General features: G+C 39.7%; 1 protein-coding gene across 1 annotated transcript in view; it reads right to left on the reverse strand.

Annotated features, from left to right (window-relative positions):
• Positions 1-14,340: 14,340 nt before the first annotated feature.
• The window catches only part of nsg2 (neuronal vesicle trafficking associated 2), a 35,660-nt gene continuing 27,779 nt past the window's right edge, over positions 14,341-22,221 (reverse strand). The window contains exons 3-4 of the mRNA XM_070917923.1: positions 17,182-17,292; positions 14,341-14,538 (exon numbers count right to left, since the gene is read on the reverse strand). Coding sequence (XP_070774024.1) covers positions 14,341-14,538; positions 17,182-17,292 — 309 coding nt within the window. The remainder of the gene's footprint in view (positions 14,539-17,181; positions 17,293-22,221) is intronic.

The following is a 22,221-nucleotide window of genomic DNA, read 5'->3' on the forward strand; positions in this document are numbered from 1 at the left end:
GCAGAGCAGATACGACAGTGAGGATGAAACATGAACAGGAGAGGCCCCAACTGAAAATGCAGTGACAGAAAATCTAAATAATAGGCACATACTGTATATGGAGAAGGGTGAAATGCATTTCATTGCATCTTAAAGAGAGAGAGATGTCTCTTTAACAGGCTGTTCTACACTTTCTACATTTTGAATTTTTATAGCTAATACTTAGGCCTGCATAGCGCTGCATCCCGTGGGACTCAGTGGAGGTATTTTATCTTTTAACGACACCTACTAACACAACACTCAACATTTTTCATGTTGTCTCACAAAAAATCATGAAAATTCCTTATTTTTCACATTGAAATATCAAATCTCCATAAAGCAAAGGATAATAAAGAAATTGCCTTTTGAAAAGGCAAAATACCTTCCCCCTCCAGTACTTTTTAATGATTTTCTACCACACTTGTTAGACACAGATATGACTTAATAAGTAATTAAAATAATGTTATTATATTTCTATTTAATGTACAAGTTGTGGAAATATTACCCTCAACCTCTAGTTTAAATAAATCCAGGTATGGATATTTTGTGTCTTTACATGACACTGTCAAAATTCGAAATAAAGTAAGACAGACAAAGGCAAAAGAAATTTTCAAATAAACCCTGAAAACATTATCATGAGTACCAGACCACAGTTAAATGTGTCTCATAGCCAAAATAACAAAGACTGTATTTTCATTTGCTAACCATATACCACAACCCACTACCCCAAACCCAATTCTTCAGATGTTTCATTCCCACATTCAGTTCAGTTGTTCAAGAGAGATTAGGTTTATCAGCAGAGCAATTACCATTTCTAAAAAGAGAGAATTCTTCTGATACCACATTTCCTTCTCTGAATTTTCTCCAACAGAGCGGTAAACAGATTAGGGGGATTTCAAAAAGCTCTCCCGTAGTCCTCGGTGCACATACACAGACTGACATAATAATCATAGTCTAATGTATTGTCTGGAAATGTGCCGGAATGTGTCATTCATTTCTGTGGTGATTAACTGCGAATTCCTGAAAGGCGCAATGTGAGTGCAGTGCTGCAGCTTTAGTGGGTGTTGAATGGTAAAGCCCAATGAGTGAGGATTATATGTAAAAAAGGAAATGGGGGGGGGGGGTTGGATGTAATGTATAGAATGATGCAGAAGGATGAAGTAATGTACCTTTTATTCATCCATCCATCAGAGTTACTCTTCCAACAAGGCGAGCAGAGAAGCTTTTTTTTTAAGAAAAGTCCTCCAGCTCTTTCAAGGAGTCTCCAAGTGCTCCTTGGCCAAATGGGAGATGGGAGAAATGTGGCCAAGATTCAAGGTCTACCTCTTGGTGTCCTCCCAGCCACTTGTGCCTAGAACACCTCCAAAGACAGTGAGGCCATGAGGCATCCATACTACATGTATGTTTCTGAACCATGTCAACTGACTTTTTCCAATGCAAAGGAGCACAAACTTAACACCAAGATCCTAGAGAATCGCAGAGATCCTCACTCCATCACATATAGACTGAAAATATCTCCTCTGCAGAGAAACCTAATCTCATCCACTTGTATCCGTGACCTCACACAATCGTTTTTTTTCTGAATGTGGCAAGAAGAGAATCAAGTAGTTTTCAGTTTAGGAGTACAGGGAACGAATGATGTGAAAATATGAAACTATATCAGGTCAATAAAGCTTCCTCCTAGTCTCCAAAACGCCTGATCTCTTTTCAACACCATAACACCACTGCTTGTCAGTCTAAGGGGCACTGTTTCTGACGCCTATGCAGCACTGAGGAATGGTATCAACCGTATCAGCTCAACAGTGAACAAAGCCTTCAGCATTTCAGGGCAAATGTGCCTTACTTCTTTTAACTGAAAGCAATATGCTATAGATCACATTTAAAAGTAGATTCTCCATCTGTTCACGCCATATAGCAAGGTCAAGCAGTCTAGATGTGTAACTGAAGGCCAGTTTGGACTTGTAAGGCAGATGTTGTAATGTTACCCTACTTCTTACCCCTTGTGTTTTTTGCACTTCAGTGGAACTTTGAGGTTCAGCTCATTTGTATTCCTTCATCATCGCCACCTGTGGTTTAGGATTTTGCACTTCAAGGACCTGTCTAGGCTTTCTTCAGACAGACACTTGGGGGAAAAGTGTTAAAATAATAACTGGGTAAAAGCACTACTGGAGTTTTGTAAAAAGCACCTTAAAACAGACAGTGACAGCTGTTTAGTAGTAAAGACTTTTACACTGATACATATGAAAGATGTTTTATCTTTCTACCAACACAAGCTGACAACCCTGGAGGTATTTACTGTGTATTTTGAATTCGTTTTCGAGTCAGTGGAAGGTCAGTAAGCACAGTGCCCTGTATAGATAACGTGAATGAACAGTTTTGTTGATATTTCTGAGGAATAAATTAAGCTTGGCAGGGATTGGCCACTTTGTCATGAGTGCTGACCTCTCTGGCGATTCTGTGCCAAGACAAGTGTAAAGATAGAACATTTCTAACTTGTAAAATAACTGTGTTGTACATATGAGTGGTAATTGTGCCATTAAGGGCAGACATATGCTGTGAGCTATCCTGAGCAATTATTGTTTTTGTCTGTAGCAGATGGGCACCATCACAACAAAGAGCATTATTTATTCAGGCTCATTTACTGTGTCTAAGAGAGCTACAGTACTGTTTATTTTTTATAGCTGTTGTGTATTTCAAAGCTGTGGAAATACACTTATGTTATGAGCTTAACCATTCATAGAGATATAAGGCCAATTAATGTGTAGTTGGATAGAAACGATGAATTGACTCCACGAGTAGAAAATATAAACAGAATGAATAATGCCATGAATGAATGTATGGACAGCGATTTCTCGAGTATCCCTCCCTCGGCGTCTGACATGTCAGCGGAGGACTGTTTGCTGAGCAGTTTCTCCTTGGATGCACCCATCCAGTTCAGAATCTGCCAACTATGTCAGCCTCAGGATGTCAGGCAGACACCGGAGTCATCTGAGTGTGTGTGTGTGTGTGTGTGTGTGTGTGTGTGTGTGTGTGTGTGTGTGTGTGTGCGTGTATTGAATCAGGACGTACCCCGAGTACCCAAGTTTTTAGATGCATGTTTGCAGTCAGCAAATGCCACAAGGTGAGCACACACTGGACTTAAAAAATGTATAATAATATATAAATAAGATGGATAGATTATGTAAAGACACAAGTATGTATAGAGAAGTGCCAACACCGCAATTAAGACATGCTGCACTATGAGCAGCCTCAGTGGTTGGTTTGTGTGTCTGGAGACTTGGGCAGGCACATCCTCTATTTTCTTGACATTTTCAGAGGAATGAGAAGAGATTGACTATTGTGTCTGGAGAAGTGATACAAAGTATTAGTTTCTAAAAATGTCTCAACCTCTGTGAGAGTCTGTCCTCGATTTTGTGACATTTTCGAGTAATGTGACAAGACCTAGCCTTTGCGGAGGAGTTAACATGGTGAACTTTCGCGGCAAAGTCTGATTGTGCAGGAGGACTCCAGGCATGAGTGGCCAGTCACATGAGGTTTTGTAGTGAGAGAGGACATTTGTGGACTGCAGCACATTTTATCTTCTACCTTCTTATTTAGTTTTACTTTAAAATAGAAGAAAAATCAGGACAATTTACCCCATTTGTTAACATTTATTAAGTGCATCAATCAATTCAAATTTAAATCATTCCGCATAAGTTTTTGATGATTGCACTCCTAAAACATGATTGATTGATTGATTGATTGATTGATTGATTGATTGATTGAAAAATGGTTAGAAAATAATCATTTTAAGAGTGAAGAGAGGATGGATTGGATTTTAAGGACTGACTTTTCTCGTCTTCTTCCAGAGGCATCAGACGCTTCATCTGAGGATTGCGTTTGTTTAAGTTTTCCCTTGGATGCACCCATCCAGCCAGTCACGTCAGCCTCGGGACTCTGAGACAGACAACAGTACACCATGTGTGTATTGTGTGTGTGTGTTAGAGATGTGTGTGTGTGTTAGAGATAGAGATGGACGCAGCCAGACAGAGAGGTTCCTGTGCTCCCTGTGTGTGTTTTGTGTGCAAATCAGAACATATCTGTACCCACTACATGTTACTGTGGCTGTCGGAGTAAGATCCTGATTCGATGCAGCAAACCTGTCGTGCAGCGAGTATGAAATCAGATAAAAAGGCTGAGAGAGAGAGAAAGAGAGAGACAGCCCCCTCTGGATGTACATTTCACGTGCCATCTCTCACGCGACATGCTGGTTGATTCACAAATCTCACTGCATGAGTAGTAAAGACATACAGTGCATCTTACTGTATCATCACATATGGTTTATGATTCATCATAAGCTGTTACGCCATATGTGCGACATGAACATAATGTAGAGATGACTGCCAATCCATATCGGTAAACCCCCTCCTTGTATCTGAGGTCACCATATGGGGCATGACACACAACTGCAGGATTTCTGCACACTGCTCAATAATCATTTTACACTGAAGTCCAGCTCTTCCTGCTGAAGTGACACTGAAGTGTTGTTTCCAGCTGAGTAAATTTAGGCTTACTTCACAAATTAAGTTGCAAATTGACCAAAAAAAGAAAATAAAGTCCAGTGCTCCTCAAGGCAGATGTGGTTAATGCCATAACTTGCTTGGTATATTTAGTAGCACTCAAACAACAGCAGAATCAGAAATCAGTCAGCTCTGTTCAAAGTGGATTTAGCTTGTTATTCTGTATTCAACTGCTGTTTCGCATCTGGGAGTTTCAATCCGAACACATACAGTATGAAAATGTTTCACAAAGAGAAAAACATTGTAAAAGTCTGGTATTCTAAGTGGCTAATGTTTAGTTCATCACATCTGTTGAGGCCTAATGGAGGTGAGAAAATAATGCTAGAAGTGATATGTGTCATTAATATATTTTAGGTTTATTGTTAGGTAAATGTAAATAATTTCTCTCTTTTTGGTGTGAACAGATTGGCCGTCGTGTACCTTCACATTTAATTTCATCAAAGCCTGCTGGGCTCTAATGAAATAGTTTAATTGTTTTTGATGAAATGAAAACATCTTGATTTTATTTTTCTCCTGAATGTAAATGGGAAAACGTTCGCTTCAGGTTGGAACTGATAAATTGCAAGTGTCTCAATCAATTGAGTGTCAGTTGGGTCTGAAGACTACAAGAAAAAAAATCTGGGGGTGTTGAGTTAGAAAGATGGGAATTTGCCAAACTTTTGTATCCCGGTCCTCATTTCTGCTGAAGGCTAGTGGTCTGAGGGTACATTAGCCACTACTAGCATAACTCTTGGACTGAACTGTCTGTGGTGGAGTTGCATTGTGGGTAATGTACACGCCATGTTTTGACAAGGAAGAAGAATGAAAGTGAAATGAAAAAGATGATGTCCTTGGTTCTGCTGAAATGTTATAGGAGTGCAATACCAAATTGGTGGAGTACTCTTGTAAGGACACTCAACCTGCTACCTGGACACATATACAGTATATTAACACACACACACATACACATATCTAAACATCTATGCATTCAAGTGTACGTTGAGACAGACGTCCACTTTCACTCCTTCTCCTCAGCAGCATTTTTTTTCGTCCTCTTGGGTGAAAAAAAAAACTCATCAGCTTCGGGTGCTGGATAAAACCTCTCCTCATCAACAAGTGGTCAGATTGCCCACTCCTTTCTCCTTTTCTTTGGCTAAAACCAGAGTGTCCTCTCACTCTGTAATTATCTGTGGTAACGCCTTGTATTTCTATGACTCTTCTGGCATCTTTTTTCCAAGAATTCATCCCTGTTTGTGCAATGGTAGAAAAAATAATCTGTGGAAAATGTGGACACACCTGTTTCTAATGCAGAATCCACAGTACATTTCTTTTAATTTAATTAATTAATTTAATTTAAACAGACTAGTTTAATGCATAAAGCTCTTATTGAAGTTCAGCAGTAAATTGGCAGGGAAGAGATAACGCACCTTGCTATTTCTCTCTGTCTCTCTTTCTCTCTGATTAGGTTTCATTGCCAAGTGACAGCGTGATGAGACAGATATGCTGGTGAATGAAGGCCCAATTACAGGATAATTAGAGAGGGAAGTGAAGGGAAAAGAGAAGGACAGAGGATGGGTGAGGAAAGTTGTGAAAATTAACTACCGCTCTATCTGACTTTTAATGAGCAGCAGGCCCGAGAACCGAGCAAGAGTCACGATTGAGTCACGATTTTGTCACTTGAAGATGTGGCGTTAGTAAAATCTCAAGAAAACAGCTTTTTGAGATCGGTGTCAATATAGATGCTAATGACTTGGCAAGGATTGTGATTTAGATTAATAATGGATGTTGAATGAACCAATTAATCACGTCATAATAAATCCAGTGTAGTTGAAAATGCCAAAGGTATAAGTGCATTAGGTAATAGTCCATTTAATGAAGGGATTAGTTGATTAATCAATTAGTCAACAAAAAACTCAACAACATTTTTTGTTACAGTAATTTATAAAGCAAAGTTCTCAGATGTGAAAAAAAGTCTTGTTTTCTCTGGTTTATATCATTTTAAATTGGATATCTCCTTTTTAATGTCTTAGTATTATGTGTCCTTCATTCTTAAATGGAGTTGCCAGTTTTCTGGGGATTACATCTACTATTCATTCAACTGTAAAGTCATTATGTTCCTCTTGTAAAACTTCTCTAATGTGGAGATCTAACCTTCAAGTACTGCACAACGTCTATCATTCTTTCCTGTATTCAAAAAGACCCACTCAGCCTACAGTAGTCAACACTACTGTAAACACATTATAATATAGTACAGTCCGTATCAATAGCCATGCAATACTACCTCTCTGAAGTTTTGTTTAAATTATGAAAAAACCTTAAAAACAATTATTGAGACTGTGTCTGATGTCGATAAAATTGCTTTTAAGGCTGAGGCTTGTAATTGTATTGCATTACATCTTACAGTAAATTTTCATGTTACATTGTTGGACACAATCCTGTGAAGACTTACTTGAACCCTGGTTTCAACATTTTGTTTCTGCTGTTGCATTGAGGACCAACTTCTAAGCACTAAGTCTATTTTAGCGAAAGGTTTAAATAACCTAAAATCCTAAATTGAGTCATTGGATGGCTATCATCAGCGACAGCTTCCTAAATGCATAATTTTTGTTATCAGAGTACTGTGGGCCAATCACAGGAGCAAAGTGCTTTGGTGTCATGGCTACAATTAAACAGTAACCTGCCCAGGTTGGCAGGTCCAGCCTCTTTAGAAGAAATCACATTAGTCATACAATTAACACACTTGTAGCCAGCAAGTGTACATGAAATGCATCCAGGCTGGTATTTAACATCATCTCTTCGTAATCCCTGCTCTCACAGAGCCCAGTTTGCTGTCTGCAGCACACAGTGTCTTGGCATGCATTCCTAAATATGACTGACATCTGACCAGGGCTTATCCCATTGCCCTAGTTTCACTGGGACTGGCGAGCAGAGAGCTCTGCGTCACAAATAAGCTACACAGACTACACAAAGATCAGAGTGTGGTTCTGTCTGTATGTGTGTGTGTTTGCCTGTGAGTGTGTGTCTTTTTACGTGTGATCAAGCATGAATTTCCACATATATTCACTTCAGTCTGTCTGAGCATATGTTTATGTGCTTAGCAGCAGACCCCAATGTCTGACTTCAGTCAGTGAGTGTGTCTGCAGAACTAAGGTAGTTAAGAAATGACAAATTTGTTTGTAGACCTATGACCTAATGAATTTTCTTTCCTGAAATAAGATACATAATAAAACCCTGGGGCCAGCACACCACAGAGCCATAGTTTCTGTTTTGTGCAATAACAAATACTGCAGACAGTCAGATTGTTAGGCTCTGTAGTCGCTCCCTGAGAGAGAGACACGACTTCCATCCCTTAACCCAGACATTTTTTTCTAAATAATTGAACTGCGCTCAGTTTTTTTAATATTATATGTACCAAACTCAGTGGGAGCACCCCAGCAGCAGTAAGGGTCCGTGGACTTAACTGACATCCTCCTAAATGGGTGGGAGAAACTAGGCCAGAACAAAGTACTAACACACACTCACATGGACACACACACACAGATGCATTAACATTTGAACATTTATATGCAGATTTGATATAACAAACTGCATTGTCATTATGGCAGAGTACATTTAAACATAATATATATACCATCACCATCATCAGGGTCACTATTGTAGTTTGTTGTTGTACTTATATCTGAATTCAACTTTTGGTTTGACACACACACACACACACACACACACACACAAACTCGGAGAGAGAGTACATTTGGAAGACCCAGTGAGTCTTATAATGAATGGGAATGAGGCACCATTTTACAAGGCATAATTAAATAGTTCCTTTGACATTTCAAAGTCGTTTTAAAATACATTATTAACACACCTACACTAGTACATCACCTGCTATGTTAGTGTAGAGGAGCCCTACATTTTTAATGCAAAGTGTGGATTGTGTTAAATATTTTATGTTAAGTACTGTATATTTCCTTGAGTATATTGTGGCTGGCTGTTAAAAACATGCTGCTCACTAACACCATCAGTAATCCAGCAGGCAGACCAGCACACCAGTGATGTGAGGTGGAGGGTGGGGTGATGTGAGATACCATCTGTAGCTAATTTGTAGGTTATAGTTACCATCAGTTGTCCAATACCAAAGTGACTTCGACACTAATATGACTAATATGTGAAGTACATATCCTCCTTGTTATTTAGTATCTTACACAAGTAGTTCCCTTTTGAGAGTAATAAATTCATCTGATGTGACTGAGTAAAATACATACACCAGTAGCCTATGCAGTAAAATATAGATCATTTTTTAGTCCCATATTGTAAGAAAAAAGAAAACAAAACTCATCCACACGCCCTCATGAAGTCGGCTCAGTGACATAAGAATTAGTGGCAGGGCTAGTTGCTGAACTACTGTAGCTGGTGAGCTAACAGCTATATGCTAGCTACACAGGGAACATGCCAGCGCAAGACAGTCACAATACCTTTCTCTTCTTTCTATTTTGTCTGTACTGGGCCATTTAATCCCCCTTTGCACTTTTTCTCAGGATTGTACATAATTTAATGCTATTGGTCAACTACGATAGTTGAAATTCGAATTGACTTGATTGTGGCGAATCCCTTGAAAAGTACTGAAAGGAGTCAAACTTAGTGCATTTGCTCTCTTCGCTCATAACTAATTATTTCATCGTGAATGTACATTGACAGGAACACTGAGCACAAAAAGTGACAAATCAAACTTTAACACTGAATACAAAACATCTGCCAGTGTGCAGGTCTGCCTACTGCAGCTTTGATGAAACTCCTGATCGCTGCTCATTTACCTGACTCCTCTCCCCTTCTTGTTATTCCCCCCAGGTCTGTCCCCCATCGCTGCTATTTCTCTCCTTCTCTTCCTTCTGTTTTCCTCCTCCACACCTCTGAGGGCCAACTGCTGAGAAGCAGCATTTCTCTGACAGCAGGGGAGATGGCTGAGGGGAGAGATGGAGGTGTAGAGCACAAATTACACAGATGGCCATATGTGTGTATGTTTGAATGTGTGTGTGTGTGTGTGTGTGTGTGTGTGGGTGGGTGTATGGGAAAAGAGAGACAGAATGGAGGACTGGGTGTCAGAGGAAAGACACAAGGCTGCACTAAATCAATTCTAAAGCTATCATGTAGTCATAGTAATAACTGAGTGACTCAAAAGCAAAAAGATGGGCCATAAACCGGGATTGAAAAAATAGAAATACATGGGGTAGACTGTCTGTCTGTGACACTGTCTGGGAGTGACAATGGAAAAGACTCATATTTGGACATAGAGTGGGAATTTAAGAGAACTGCGAGGATTATTAATCAGAGGGTCTGAAGGGTCTTGAACAGAGACTAAGGACTCCTTGGTGATGCAGTTTTAGTTGGTGCCAGTCCATCTTTAAAGGTCCCATATCATGCTCATTTCAGCTCTATATTTTTATTCTGGGATTCCTCTTGCATGATTCACAGTTCAAAAAAGTCCTTCTTTATCTTAAACTGGCCCTTTATGCAGCCCCTCAGTTCACCCTCTGTCTGAAACAAGCCGTTTTAGACAAACTGAACAACCTCCAAAAACTTGAAGAGTAGACCTGAGCAGAGGGGTCGAATAACTTGGACAGGCTGAGCGGGTGGATGAGTGCGTCCCTGTACTTGGTGGGTGTGCTGTGTCTGGAGCAGATGACCTGCTGGGGGCGTGGCTGAGTGCGGTGACTGTGTAGTTGTGACATCACAACCTTACAGAAGTCCTGGCGGCTCGTTTAAAGGCACAGTTTACAGGCTGTGTGCACTTGACTGAGCGTTTTGATACTTTCACAGTATTTATATAGCATGGCCTCTGAGAATTCTCTGTTGTGATTGGTTGGAAGGTGTGGATTCACTTTTGGTAGTTTTAAAAGGAAATACAACTGCGTGTCATCAGCGTAGGGATGATAAGGGATGTTGTATTTTCACATTGCAAACACACCCCATATAGCAAATAAAATAGGGCCTAAAATGGAACCATGGGGTACGCCACAACACCCCTTCATTTAATCAGCCTCACATCGTGTTCATGTTAGAAGATGTCTGTTTGAATGCTAGGCTTATTTTGTTGTGTTTTGTCCCAAGCAATCAGTAACAAGTGTTGCAACCGTCTCTTCAATGACATTGTCAGTTGACACAAAAGCTGTCATTTTTGTGGCCATTTTCTGGTTGCTTTTTTCATGCATGTAGCCCGGTAGCTTGCTAGCTATGTAGAAATATGATTTCCCAATCGTAATCCTGCCTATAATGCTATGATTTTTCACTTGTTTCTCCAACCAGGGGACATCCGTCTGACATCAGACCTCTTTAAATTGCTGGACAAACCAGTGATTGTCTGGAACCAGGCTAGTATAAATATACTTGCTGCAAAAAAACAAACAAACTGGGATTGTAAACTAATGTATAAAAAACAATACTCACGGCAGCCTTACACTATGAATTGGTCTGCTGGATATTGACGTCTCATGGAGTATTCAGAAGAAAAGTATCTGCGCAAAGATTGCTCTGTTTGTTATCTTACATGTCAACAAAAAAGACAAACCTTTATAAGGGATTATGTATTAAACACAGTCTTTAATTCCAACATTTTAATCAAAGCCAGCTTTTTGAGAACCTTCATCATAACTCAATACATTTGTTCACCTTTGTATTAAGACTTGCTTCCTCACCAATTCAAAAAATCAAAACATTGCGGCCCATCCTTAATAGCTGAGAGCTGGGGGAGATGGGAGATGACAGCAGTGAAGTGTGCGTTGAAATAGAGAGTGTGGAAGAAATAAAGAGACAGACAGGCAGAGATAGAGAGCTTGAATATAAAACAAAGAAGGTGAGCGAAAAGAAAAACTTACATGAGGACTGGGAGAGAGAGACTGACTGAATACAAAATAGAAAAAGATATATGAGCCAAACAGAGGCAACTGTTAGAATTCTGTTGTCGATACCAAGACAGCACCTCCAACTCACCAGGGAACTTTCAAGCCCATCGTGTCTTCTGTTGGGAGACAACAGGATGGACATATATGGCTGTTCATTTCCAGATGTCAGGTTTAATTTCCCTCTGTGCCAATCAACGCAGAGTCTTTCTTCTCTACCTCTCCCTCTTCTTCAACTTTTCCCCCACCTTCCTCCAACATCCCTCTCTACTTTGAGAAAACACCAATGAGCTGTCTGCAACAATCAGTCCTTCTTCACATCAATACCTAATATCCTGCACTGGCAAGAATTTAGCATGAATTATACTACTGGAAGCTATTTGCCGTTATAATTAGAGAGCCAGAGAGAGGATTAAGCCACAGTTCATCCCATATCTGATTGCCAATTGTCCCTAGAAAGTAATCAGGGCCATAAGGTCTTTTAAATGAATGGTCTAATAAGCTTGGTGAGGATTGTACGCTTCCGCACTGTGAAGAGAAGAAATGGATCTTACATTAAGCAGGTCTGCTGAATTCAATGAGCTTAAAAGATCATACATGGTCGTGTAACGGTGTCAAAATGGAAGGAGCGTTTGCAAGTGAAGTTTTCTGTCGTTTTTCTATATCTGTTCTTTTTTAAAACTAATTTCTTCTCAGTTTAGTCATTTGGGATTTCAAGGGTATACCACGGTCTTGTTGTTGTCGACCTTTGTTGGTAATAGACAACCATGTCCCTTCTCTTGCCCATATGAAGTCACCAGCTGCTTCTCTTCACCTGACCCCTGAATTCACAATATGTCACCGTTGTGTTAGCATTGTGTAAGCTCTGCATAAGCAACCATCTGTCCAATTCGTACAGACTCTGAGTCAGATCTGTTGTGTATCCAAGTGGGAGTGAAGAAAACGGCATACATCAGGGTGTGTCATCAGTAATGAGTTTGCTTTTTGCAACAGTTCAGCAATCATTGAGTTGATAGCCCAACAGTCCTAACAGTTTCTGACAATTACATTGTGTGTGTTTGATTTAAACTGTAATTTCTAGACATGTTTAGGATGGCAAGGACGGTTGTCGGTCAGGATTCAAGGATTCATTGGAATACAAGCCTCTAATTAGGAAAGCCAGCTATTCTTGTCACTCAATGAGGACACTGTTGTTACTGCTGCACATAAGAAAAACTGAGGCCCTGTCTGCCATTCACAGAGGACTCTGTAGATGAATAATATATCCAGAAGCCATTACAGATACAAGTATTCTTCTTTTTTTGCTGTCAGTCACAGGTGCTCATCATTACAGCCAACAAATCTGCCCTCAGCAGCTCTGTACATACATGGACAGCAGAATACATATCTAATGTAGTATGAATTTGAGTAGGAGTATGAACATCTGAATAAAATAACGTGCCGTCACTGTCATTCACACTGCACTGCCTCGGGGCTGCATTAGGCGCTGTGTTAGCGCCAAAGAGACACAGCGATAAGTGGGACTGACAGACACACTCAGCACAGGTCACAGCTTGTTTTATTTTGAATTCAAAACCAAGAGAAGAGGGACAAGGATGCACACTGATAAATTACATCAAGTATCGCTACATATCAACTAACAACATCACAATATCTCATAAAAGCGCTCTTGACAACAGATCCAACATTACAAAATGGAAAATAACAGTAGAGGAACAAAACTTGGCTGCAGTTGAAGCCCATCGATAAACATAACAAAAACACAGCGGAAAATAAGAGTTTTGGCAAGAGACGGTGATATGCACGGTATTTCCTTTCCCATCTGTAACAATTTGATTAATGGAGCTACAAGACTGGCAACTGAAGCAATATGTAACTCGCATGAAGGAATCGTAGGTCTGTAAAAAACAAAAAGAAGAAAAACCTCCTAATAAAAGCTACTACAATGCATACACACACATAAAACTAGCCTGAATGCACAGTTGTATGTACAGCTTGGGTCACTGGGGGGTTTCAGGATTTAAAATGTATAGAATAGCACATTGAAATGTCACTGTATATGAGCTATCAAACAGCCATGATGGAAAAAATTCATTCAATCAACTCAGGATGTGGACACTGGCGTCAAACCTTTCTCAGACAGTACAGCTGAAAGTTTGTGTTTAAAAATGTGTTACAGCAATACAAGACCATACTGACAGTTTTTTGGATGGGAATATGATGTGATCTGTGTGTGTGGTGTTTGACGGACGTGCCTGAGGTTACGCAGTTTGGACAAGAAAGGCAAGAAAGAAAAAACGGACTGTGAATGAATATACAGTAACTACAGTATACACACTTGAAGAAAAAAAATAAAACCTCTCCAAACTCGAGAAAATCTCACAAACAGGAAGCTTGAAACTCAGCACTGACTCGTGCCTTTGTACAAAGAGTTGCCTGATAATCACATACAAATCATCCATACATTACAGTAAAAAATAAATATATCATGACACTCAATAAATAATAAGGGAGTGGTAACGAGAGAGCAGACTGTGTGTGTGTTTGTGTATGTGAGTGTGTATCAGCAGGTGATGATAATCCCAAGAGCACAAAGGTTCAATGGGAAATGCCCCCCGATAAGAGAGTGAGCACATAAATGGGCAGTCAAGGTAAATCAGAATATGACCTAGCATGTGTTTGTGTGGTTTTATGTCTGCATGCATGTTTTCACTCTATATTGGTATCACATATGTAGCTGTTGTGTTAATGTGCGTCTCTTTTATCTATATTTTCTAAATATTCACCTACATGTTTGTGTGGGTCTGCGTCTACATCTGCCGGTGTCTGTGTTTCTTCATGACTGCATGTGTCTGTATCTGTTTACAACACCCTTTAACCGTTCGGCTAACTCAGTGGCCTTCGCCGCTCGGGGGCTTAGCGTCGTGCTGCTGCCCCCCGGCCCCTCCGGGCAGCCAGGGGGAGACAGAGTGCGAGGTGGTCTGCTTGGCCATGCTGTAGTGGCTGATCACTGTGTAGAAACGGCCCCTCGAGTTGGCATCCTGCGCAGCGTAGTAGGCCTCCAGAGAGGCTGGGATACACCGCTTGTGCTGTGAGGGGCAAAGAGAACACTTATCAATTAATTCATTGCTAAAGGTGCTACATGTAGCATCTAAGCGATCAAGGTCGGACTAAATAAAATCCACTGAACCATTTTAGAGGGCTGCTGAAAAATATCTACATGCTATTTTTCTGACTAATATTCTGATTACGATTTAAATTGTAATTATTTTCTATAACTTAAATTAGTAGTTGTAGTTGTGGTTTACATAGTTCTAAGCAAGACATGTTTGTAAGTTTGTAAGCATAATCACATATTTATCTTGTTTCTACATGAATAGAATCAGATAAAATAATGCAGCTGCTTGTTGTCGAAGACCTCTCAGGGCTCGAACCACTCACTCAGAGAAAAGTCAAACTCTGCGTTAAACTTCACACTCTTTTTGACCGATTGAGCTCACATTTATAAAGACATTACATTAGCGGTACCATATGTAATTGTGACATTCAAAAGTGGCATGTCTAAGAAGCTTTCATTAACATTAGCTTCATAGACTGAGGGGGCGAGCTGCTTTGTTCTTATCAATGATACGACCAAAAATGTCTCATAAGTAATTCAGATGATGGAATAGCTTGAATAGCTTCAAGGAGAGGAAAACTGTGTTTGTCAGGGTCGAATATGCTTCCCCTTAAAAAAACAATCAACTGTATTTTTATACATTTCGTTTTTATTTGAGGGAATAGTGAAGAGAGTACAGCTCTATGTAGGAACATATAGAGGGGAAAGTAATTTGAGTCTGTAGAGCATTAGAATGTGTTTGAGAGTGTATATATTTACAACCTTGTGTGCAGTTGTGTAGTGTAAGTGCGCATGTGCACATTTTTCTATCGACACTTTTGCACCTGGTGAACGTGCATGTGACACTTCTAATAATACCTCTGCAGACTGCAGTCAGAGCCCCTGCAGAGGCTGTGGGCCTGAAACTAGATTTATTCCACCTTAAAGACCAGATTTGTCCAGAGACACAGACTTCCAAGGTGACCTCTCACAAACTACTGTGAAACTTATAAGTGCAGTGCAGCGGAAATCTATAAGTACCATGAGAGGGGAGGAGAGGAGAGGGCAGGCTGTCTGCATCCACATACTGCAAAACTTTAAAGATCCAACACTAATACTGTACAGATATGGGCAGCAGATGGTTGGATAAGGACAGCTGTTTGAGCCATTTTCTTTTACGACCTCAGCAATATGGAACGGGAGTTAGTGATCCTAATGTGGTAATTATTGTAAAATAGGCTAATTTTCATCTAATAGTCGACACGGCTAATGACATATGAAAGCGGCCTCAATGGAGTGTCTTTCTTTGGTTACTGTGACAAGGAAAAAAAGTGCAAAATGATACTTAATTACACTGGTCATAACAAAATCACTGATATCATTGATTGAGGATTGCCTGTCTGATTAGCCTCATTAGCTTCTTCCTGTAAGATGACCTCAGAAAAAAAAAAGTAGGGCGGGAGTATTTTATTTTTTTCTTCTCCCACAGGAGACTGGGCGGTGCTCTCACCTTTAATTCTTTATTTAGACAGGAGGGAAAGTAGAGAGGGAGATAGTGAAGGGCAGAGAGGATTTAGCACCTTGCTCAAGGACACTTAGGCAGAGAGAATTTATAACTGCATATAATATTTAACTTTCAACTATATCTGAAAGGAACAGCTGATCAATTACTTAAAGGAATAGTACAACATTTTCTGAAATGCGCTTATTTGTTTCAAGAAGATCGGTACCACTCTCATATCTGCCTGTTAAATTTGAAGCTGCAGCCGGTTAGCTTAGCTTAGCATAAAGACTGGTGACAGGGGGAAACAGCTGTCCAAAGGTAACAAAATCTGCCCACCAGCACCTCTAAAACTCACTAATTAACACTTTACATTTTTTTATTTAATCTACAAAATCTGACAAGTTGGTTGTTATGTGTCCAGCAGAGACTCCAGTCTCTACTGGTCGTAGCCATGAAATAGTCCGGCACATAACCCCTCATAACGTGGCAAACTGTCATTCTTACACTTTAGTTTTTGTTTGGATTAAACAAATGAGATATAATGTGTTAATGAGTGAGCTTTAGAGTTGTTGGTGGGTGGATTTTGTCTCTGTTTACAGTCTTTGAGCTAAACTAAGCTAACCGGCTCCTGACTGTAGCTTCATATTCAATGGACAGATATAAGAGTGATTTCTGTCTTCTCATCTAAACTCTACACCAGAAAGCAAATAAGCGTATCTCCCAAAATGTCTAACTTTTGCGTTAATTGCCAGAAATTAAAGAGATGACATTTTTTATTAATTAACCGTTTAAGTAATTTCTCAAGGAATAATTGCTTTGCTGCTTTTCTCCATTTCACATCATTTCAAATTAAATATGTTCTGGTTTTAGAACTGATCTGACGATGTAACCTTGGGCTGTTGAAAATTGTGATGGACATTTTTACCTAATTTGGGATATTTTATAGACTAATCAAATCAAAGATATGATACAAAAAAAATGAATCCTTAGTTCCAACCCTACTTAACTCATCCTGTGGAGGTTGACCGACCCATTTCGCAATCCAGCTGCCCTGTTAACCCCCTGACCACCTTTTGACGGTGGTGTGTCGTAACGCTGTAAAATGAAATACAGGCCACTTATGGGTCTTACCTTATAAATGAATCCATCTGGGCAGGCGTGGTCGTAGGTGAAGGCTTTATAAACCACCAGGAACACGATGCAGGCGAGGAAGGCCAGGGCCAGGATGATCAGAATCGTCACCTGGAGGGAGGACAAACGCTGGTCAGTGTGTGTGTGTGTGTGTGTGAGAAACACATTATGAGTATGTGGTTTATATGTGTGAGACAGGGTTAGGGTTACACAGCGAGAAAGATGGAGTATGTGCACTAGTGTGTGTGTAGTAAATGGTACAGTAAGGTGCTGCTGACTGAGGTCAATGGCTCCTCAAGGCAAGGTGTTCCTGTTGAGCTGCGAGATGAATGACTCAGGTTGTGACTCTATGTTTGGATAAATATAAGACATCAAGTCAGTGACGTAAATGAGTTGCGCAAGAGGATGATTTCTGTGCTGTTTAACCATCCTGCCGTGTTCTTGTTTTCTATCTGTCTATGTTCTGCGTTGCTACAAACGTACAGGATTTCTCTCCATATGGTACATGTATATACTGTACCCAGACCTCTGCCTTTCAGCAAAATAGACCCTTTTCACAGCAGACTTGTCATCGTAGGAAAAGCACAGGTGCTACTAATACCATTATCGATGGCTCCGTTGTGTTCAAGTGTCCCAGCAAGCTGTGACAGTGAGCCAGCATGTACAACACCAGGGCCCTGAAACTGAAGCAGCTACATGGCTTTCATCATTGATTTTATTATTTACACCTGTACTTTTCCCACTGACATATCAAAGAATTTCTTCTGTGAAAAAGGGCCTATTGCAAATCTGAACTTCTAGTTAGGTTTCTTAAATAAAAAAAAATGGCGAAATTGATGTGCATAAAAACTTTCCCTCCTCATTAAATTACAAAAGTCCAACGAAAGTGAAAGATCAGAGCTCACTAAAGCTACCGCTGACTTGTCTCTTCTTACACAACGTCTTCTTGTAATCCTCGAAGATATCATCTCTTGTTATGCAGACGGTGAAATGTTGTCATGTGAGTTTAATTTACAAGTCTTCATTAGAACAAGTCTTCATTAGAATAAGCTGTGTTTTCTTAAAGACAGATCGAATTAGGACGGGCATTACATTCATTTGGCCGATACAACTTAAACGTCTTAAACGTTTACGTACAGTATATCAAGAGCAACTCCACATCTTGCTCAAGGACTTTGGGAGAAAGTTATATCGTTTTATAAATTTGGATGTCCAAATGAATAATTCCAATCAAACTATAAATAAAAATGACCACAATGAGTATTCAGCGTCAATTTGCATACATTTTTCCATATTATTATATATATCCATGTTGATTCAACCCAACCGTCAACAACAATCCACACTGACTTTGGGGTTGATGTTTATATAATGAGTTTCCTTGTTGGGTATCTTGTTTTTGAATCAGTCACATGAATCAATCAGCATCCTTCCTGCCACCAAATCTGTGCTGATTGTCAGTGCACTCAAGCCAGCGAGAGAAATCAATTAGCCCTTCATCTTCTTTCTCAATGTTTCCAGCTGTTACTGCGAGAAGCAGTGGAAAGAAAAAAGCTCTGCCTTTTTCTCATTGTAAAATAACGGAGGTGGAAAACAGATTTATGAATTGCATTTATATTTTGCAGCTCTGAGGTGTTCAAGTGTGCAAATTAAGCCTTTCAATTGGTGTAAACAAAATAAATTATTTTTAAAAAAACTGGAACAAACTAAAATGTTCAGGTCAGTTTTCACAACAAGGAACTATGAAATGTTATCAGTCTTTGCTGGGACAGAATCAAAATGCATCTGCAGTGTGAAAAATGCTTCATAGCGGCCAAAAGCAGAGCTAACCTAAAATGCTGGAAATAACACTTTTATTTCTGCGTACTGATGCAAATAAGAATGCCTCCGTATAGTTTGAGGTGTGAAATATTAATTTCCCTGGCAGGCTAGGCAATGTCGTAGTAAAGCAGATTAACATATAAAAGGATTTGTTTCCTCCCACTTTCTACTTGACACCCTGATTGGGTGTTTCTGAGCGAGCAATTAATTAGAATTATGCAAATCAAGTGCAAAGGATAGCTGCGTTTAAAAATAGTTTAGTCTGCCAAGTCATAAATGCCACTGTAGGTATGTGTGTGGTACATGTCTGTATCTGCGTGTGTGCATGTATTACCCCACACTCACCCAACAGTCAGATTTATCCCAGTGAGCGAGTTGAACAAAATAGATCCTTCAACAATGGATGAATATTTCTAATGTCCTGTTTCCGTTTCCAGACGGGCGTTCAAGCCAATACCCCGATTTACTGCTCTCTATATGATGTGTCACAGCAAGATGTCAGAGCAATTACGCATGGGTGTGATCATTAGTCTCCATCAGCATTGTGGGGGTGGACAGGGACACGCAAGCTAAGTGACTGTTTACTTGGTGTCAACTGGGGGACACGACTCTCAGCCTTGGTTGCAGCCGACACTCTCTGTAAATTACATCTCTCACGTCACACACTGAGGTACATTAAGAGGACGCATTTAAAGTCACGGCGACCCGCCTTTTGGAGCGGCAACGGGCGTAGAATGACTGATTAAGACCCACCCTGACCCCCGTCTTGAATAGTGATGCGCATGAAAGGGCTTATTAAGTAGAGGGATTACTGTAAAGCTCCTCGTATCATGGAGCGAGCAGCAAGTGTTTCATGCATGTGGAGACCCAACTTTGCTTTAGACACTTTGAAACATGAAACGAAGACTTAACTCGCTAATGACTTAAGAGATTTGCTCTTTTGCGCCACTAAACTGCATGCATTTGAAATATCTGTCTGTGTTGCCCACCCCCTCAATTCTCATTTTACGGTATGTTGTGGCATACCTCACAACAATGACTGAAAAGAGACTTTGTATGGGAGGTGATCTTGTGTCTACTATATTATTAAATAGTGTATATGTACTCTGGCTAGGGTGCAGAGAGGCCTGTTTAGCTTATACAATGGTATAACTTTAAGAATATTTATACTATGTCAAGTAAAGCGTTACCAGCGTGTTTATTGTTTTTTTAAGAATTCATCCACATCGCGCCACTTCCGTCAGTGCGCCACCCAAAAATAAAGAATATAAAATAAATATAAGTAAATAAATATAAGAATTTCCTGTTGCTGATATTTGATGGCTGAGATGGCTGCGGAGTCAGAAACAACATCACCCTCTTCCATTTTCTAAGGGCTAGGCGTACTTCTGCGGCTATTTTGGTGAAAGTAATGCAAAAGTAGTGTAATCAGTAATGTGTTACTCTTCACAGACAGTAATACTGTAAAGTAACTTACTACTTTCAAATGAATGTAACTAGTAATATGTAATACTGGTTACCATACACATCACAATATGAGAAACGCAAGGAAATGCAAAACCACAAGATGTAAATGTAATAACAACTTTACAAATCAGGTGGTTCACAACTTTAAATTCCCCTTGTGATAATAAACTGGGAACAAAGATAACGTTAAAATAAATACTCAGGTTTTTTGTATCTCTGTGCTTTCCTAACTCCTTTTCCTCGTTCTCCCATCCAGGAAGTTGGTTCACATCATCACTAATTAGCTAACACAGAAGACTGACACCTGGCTTACCAATATACAACAGAGAAATGGCAGTTTCAAGGACGGCTCTAAACACAGGATATTACATTTACTTCACAAAACAAATGCAAAATGATTATGCACAAGACATTACTGAGCCAGTCCATATTAAGAAATCAAATGTCAAATGAAACAATGATGTAAACAATATTAGAGCAGGTTTACTACATCTGAAATAGTCACTGAGTCGATTATTTATTGAATGAAACTGCTTCTGTGGCATGACCCACACATGATTAAAGATTAGTGGTATTAACCCTGGCATGGAGAGTCCAGCCTGTGTTAACGTTCGATGACATATTCGCTGTAGATTCAACACAGCGGCAGCAGTCGGAGCAACAGTTCAGACAAGAACATACCCCGCCCTTTTGTAATAGAAACGATCGCTCCAAAAATCCCTGTTGATGCAGCCACGGCCATGTGGTGTACAAATCCATTAAAAATCTATCCTGACCTTTCTCCATTATTCATAATCTGGCTGAACTCCGCAGTAAACCTTAGGAGGTCGCTACAGCTGACGGATGAAGACTCCCTCCATACTCATACTTTTCTCTGGCAGCATCTACTGGCCTGATGCAATACTCCTCTATGACAGAGATAATGCTCTTATACTTATTTATCTGATATCAGCTGAATCTGTGCCAAGAGTGCGGCCACATTAAGCACAAACAAACAGAATAGAACAAAATACAGTAGGATACAATAGAAAAGAATAATGTTTTTTTGGTCAACACAAGGCTATGATACCTCCCAACATGGCAGCTCCAGTACTGTACACCGCTATCACCACCGACACAACCATCATCCTGCTTGCTGTGCGACACAGATAACAGACAGACGTTTGTTTTTCTTGGATGCAGGTAGAAACACAGCATGCTGCTATAACTTGAGCCAAGAGCAACGTGCCCTTAACAAGGATTGGCTCCATCAGTAAAGATTGAATTGACTGCATGGGTTTTAATTCTTTCACTAAAACCCCATGTTTCTATTCACATGGATTAAAAAAAACATTCTGATTGTATTTGAAGCTGCACTGAGGAAGGTTTTTATGCAAAAATAGTTTTTACCAGCATTTTTGTTCTGTGCCCACATGAAACTGATGATGAAAAGACTGATCTCCTGCCTCTTTTATCCTGATAGTATATTAAGATGTTGAGTGATCACACACAGGTTCACTGTTCTTTGTGCAGCATCACATGTGATGATTTGTAAGGTTATTTTATTCAACATTTATTCAATTAACTAAGTTGAAAAATCATCAGAATGACAACGTTAAAAAAACATAACTCAATATCAGTCACAAGATTTGAATGAAACCAAAAAACATAAAATTGTCACAGAAGAGATCACATTCTAGAAACAACCTTAAAGACAACTTAAAATAATAATAATAATTGATGAATTTGCGCTATGAAATGTCAGAAATAGTG

The sequence above is a fragment of the Enoplosus armatus genome, chromosome 13 (genome assembly GCF_043641665.1).
Source record: "Enoplosus armatus isolate fEnoArm2 chromosome 13, fEnoArm2.hap1, whole genome shotgun sequence".
In the NCBI taxonomy this organism is placed as follows: Eukaryota; Metazoa; Chordata; class Actinopteri; order Centrarchiformes; family Enoplosidae; genus Enoplosus; species Enoplosus armatus.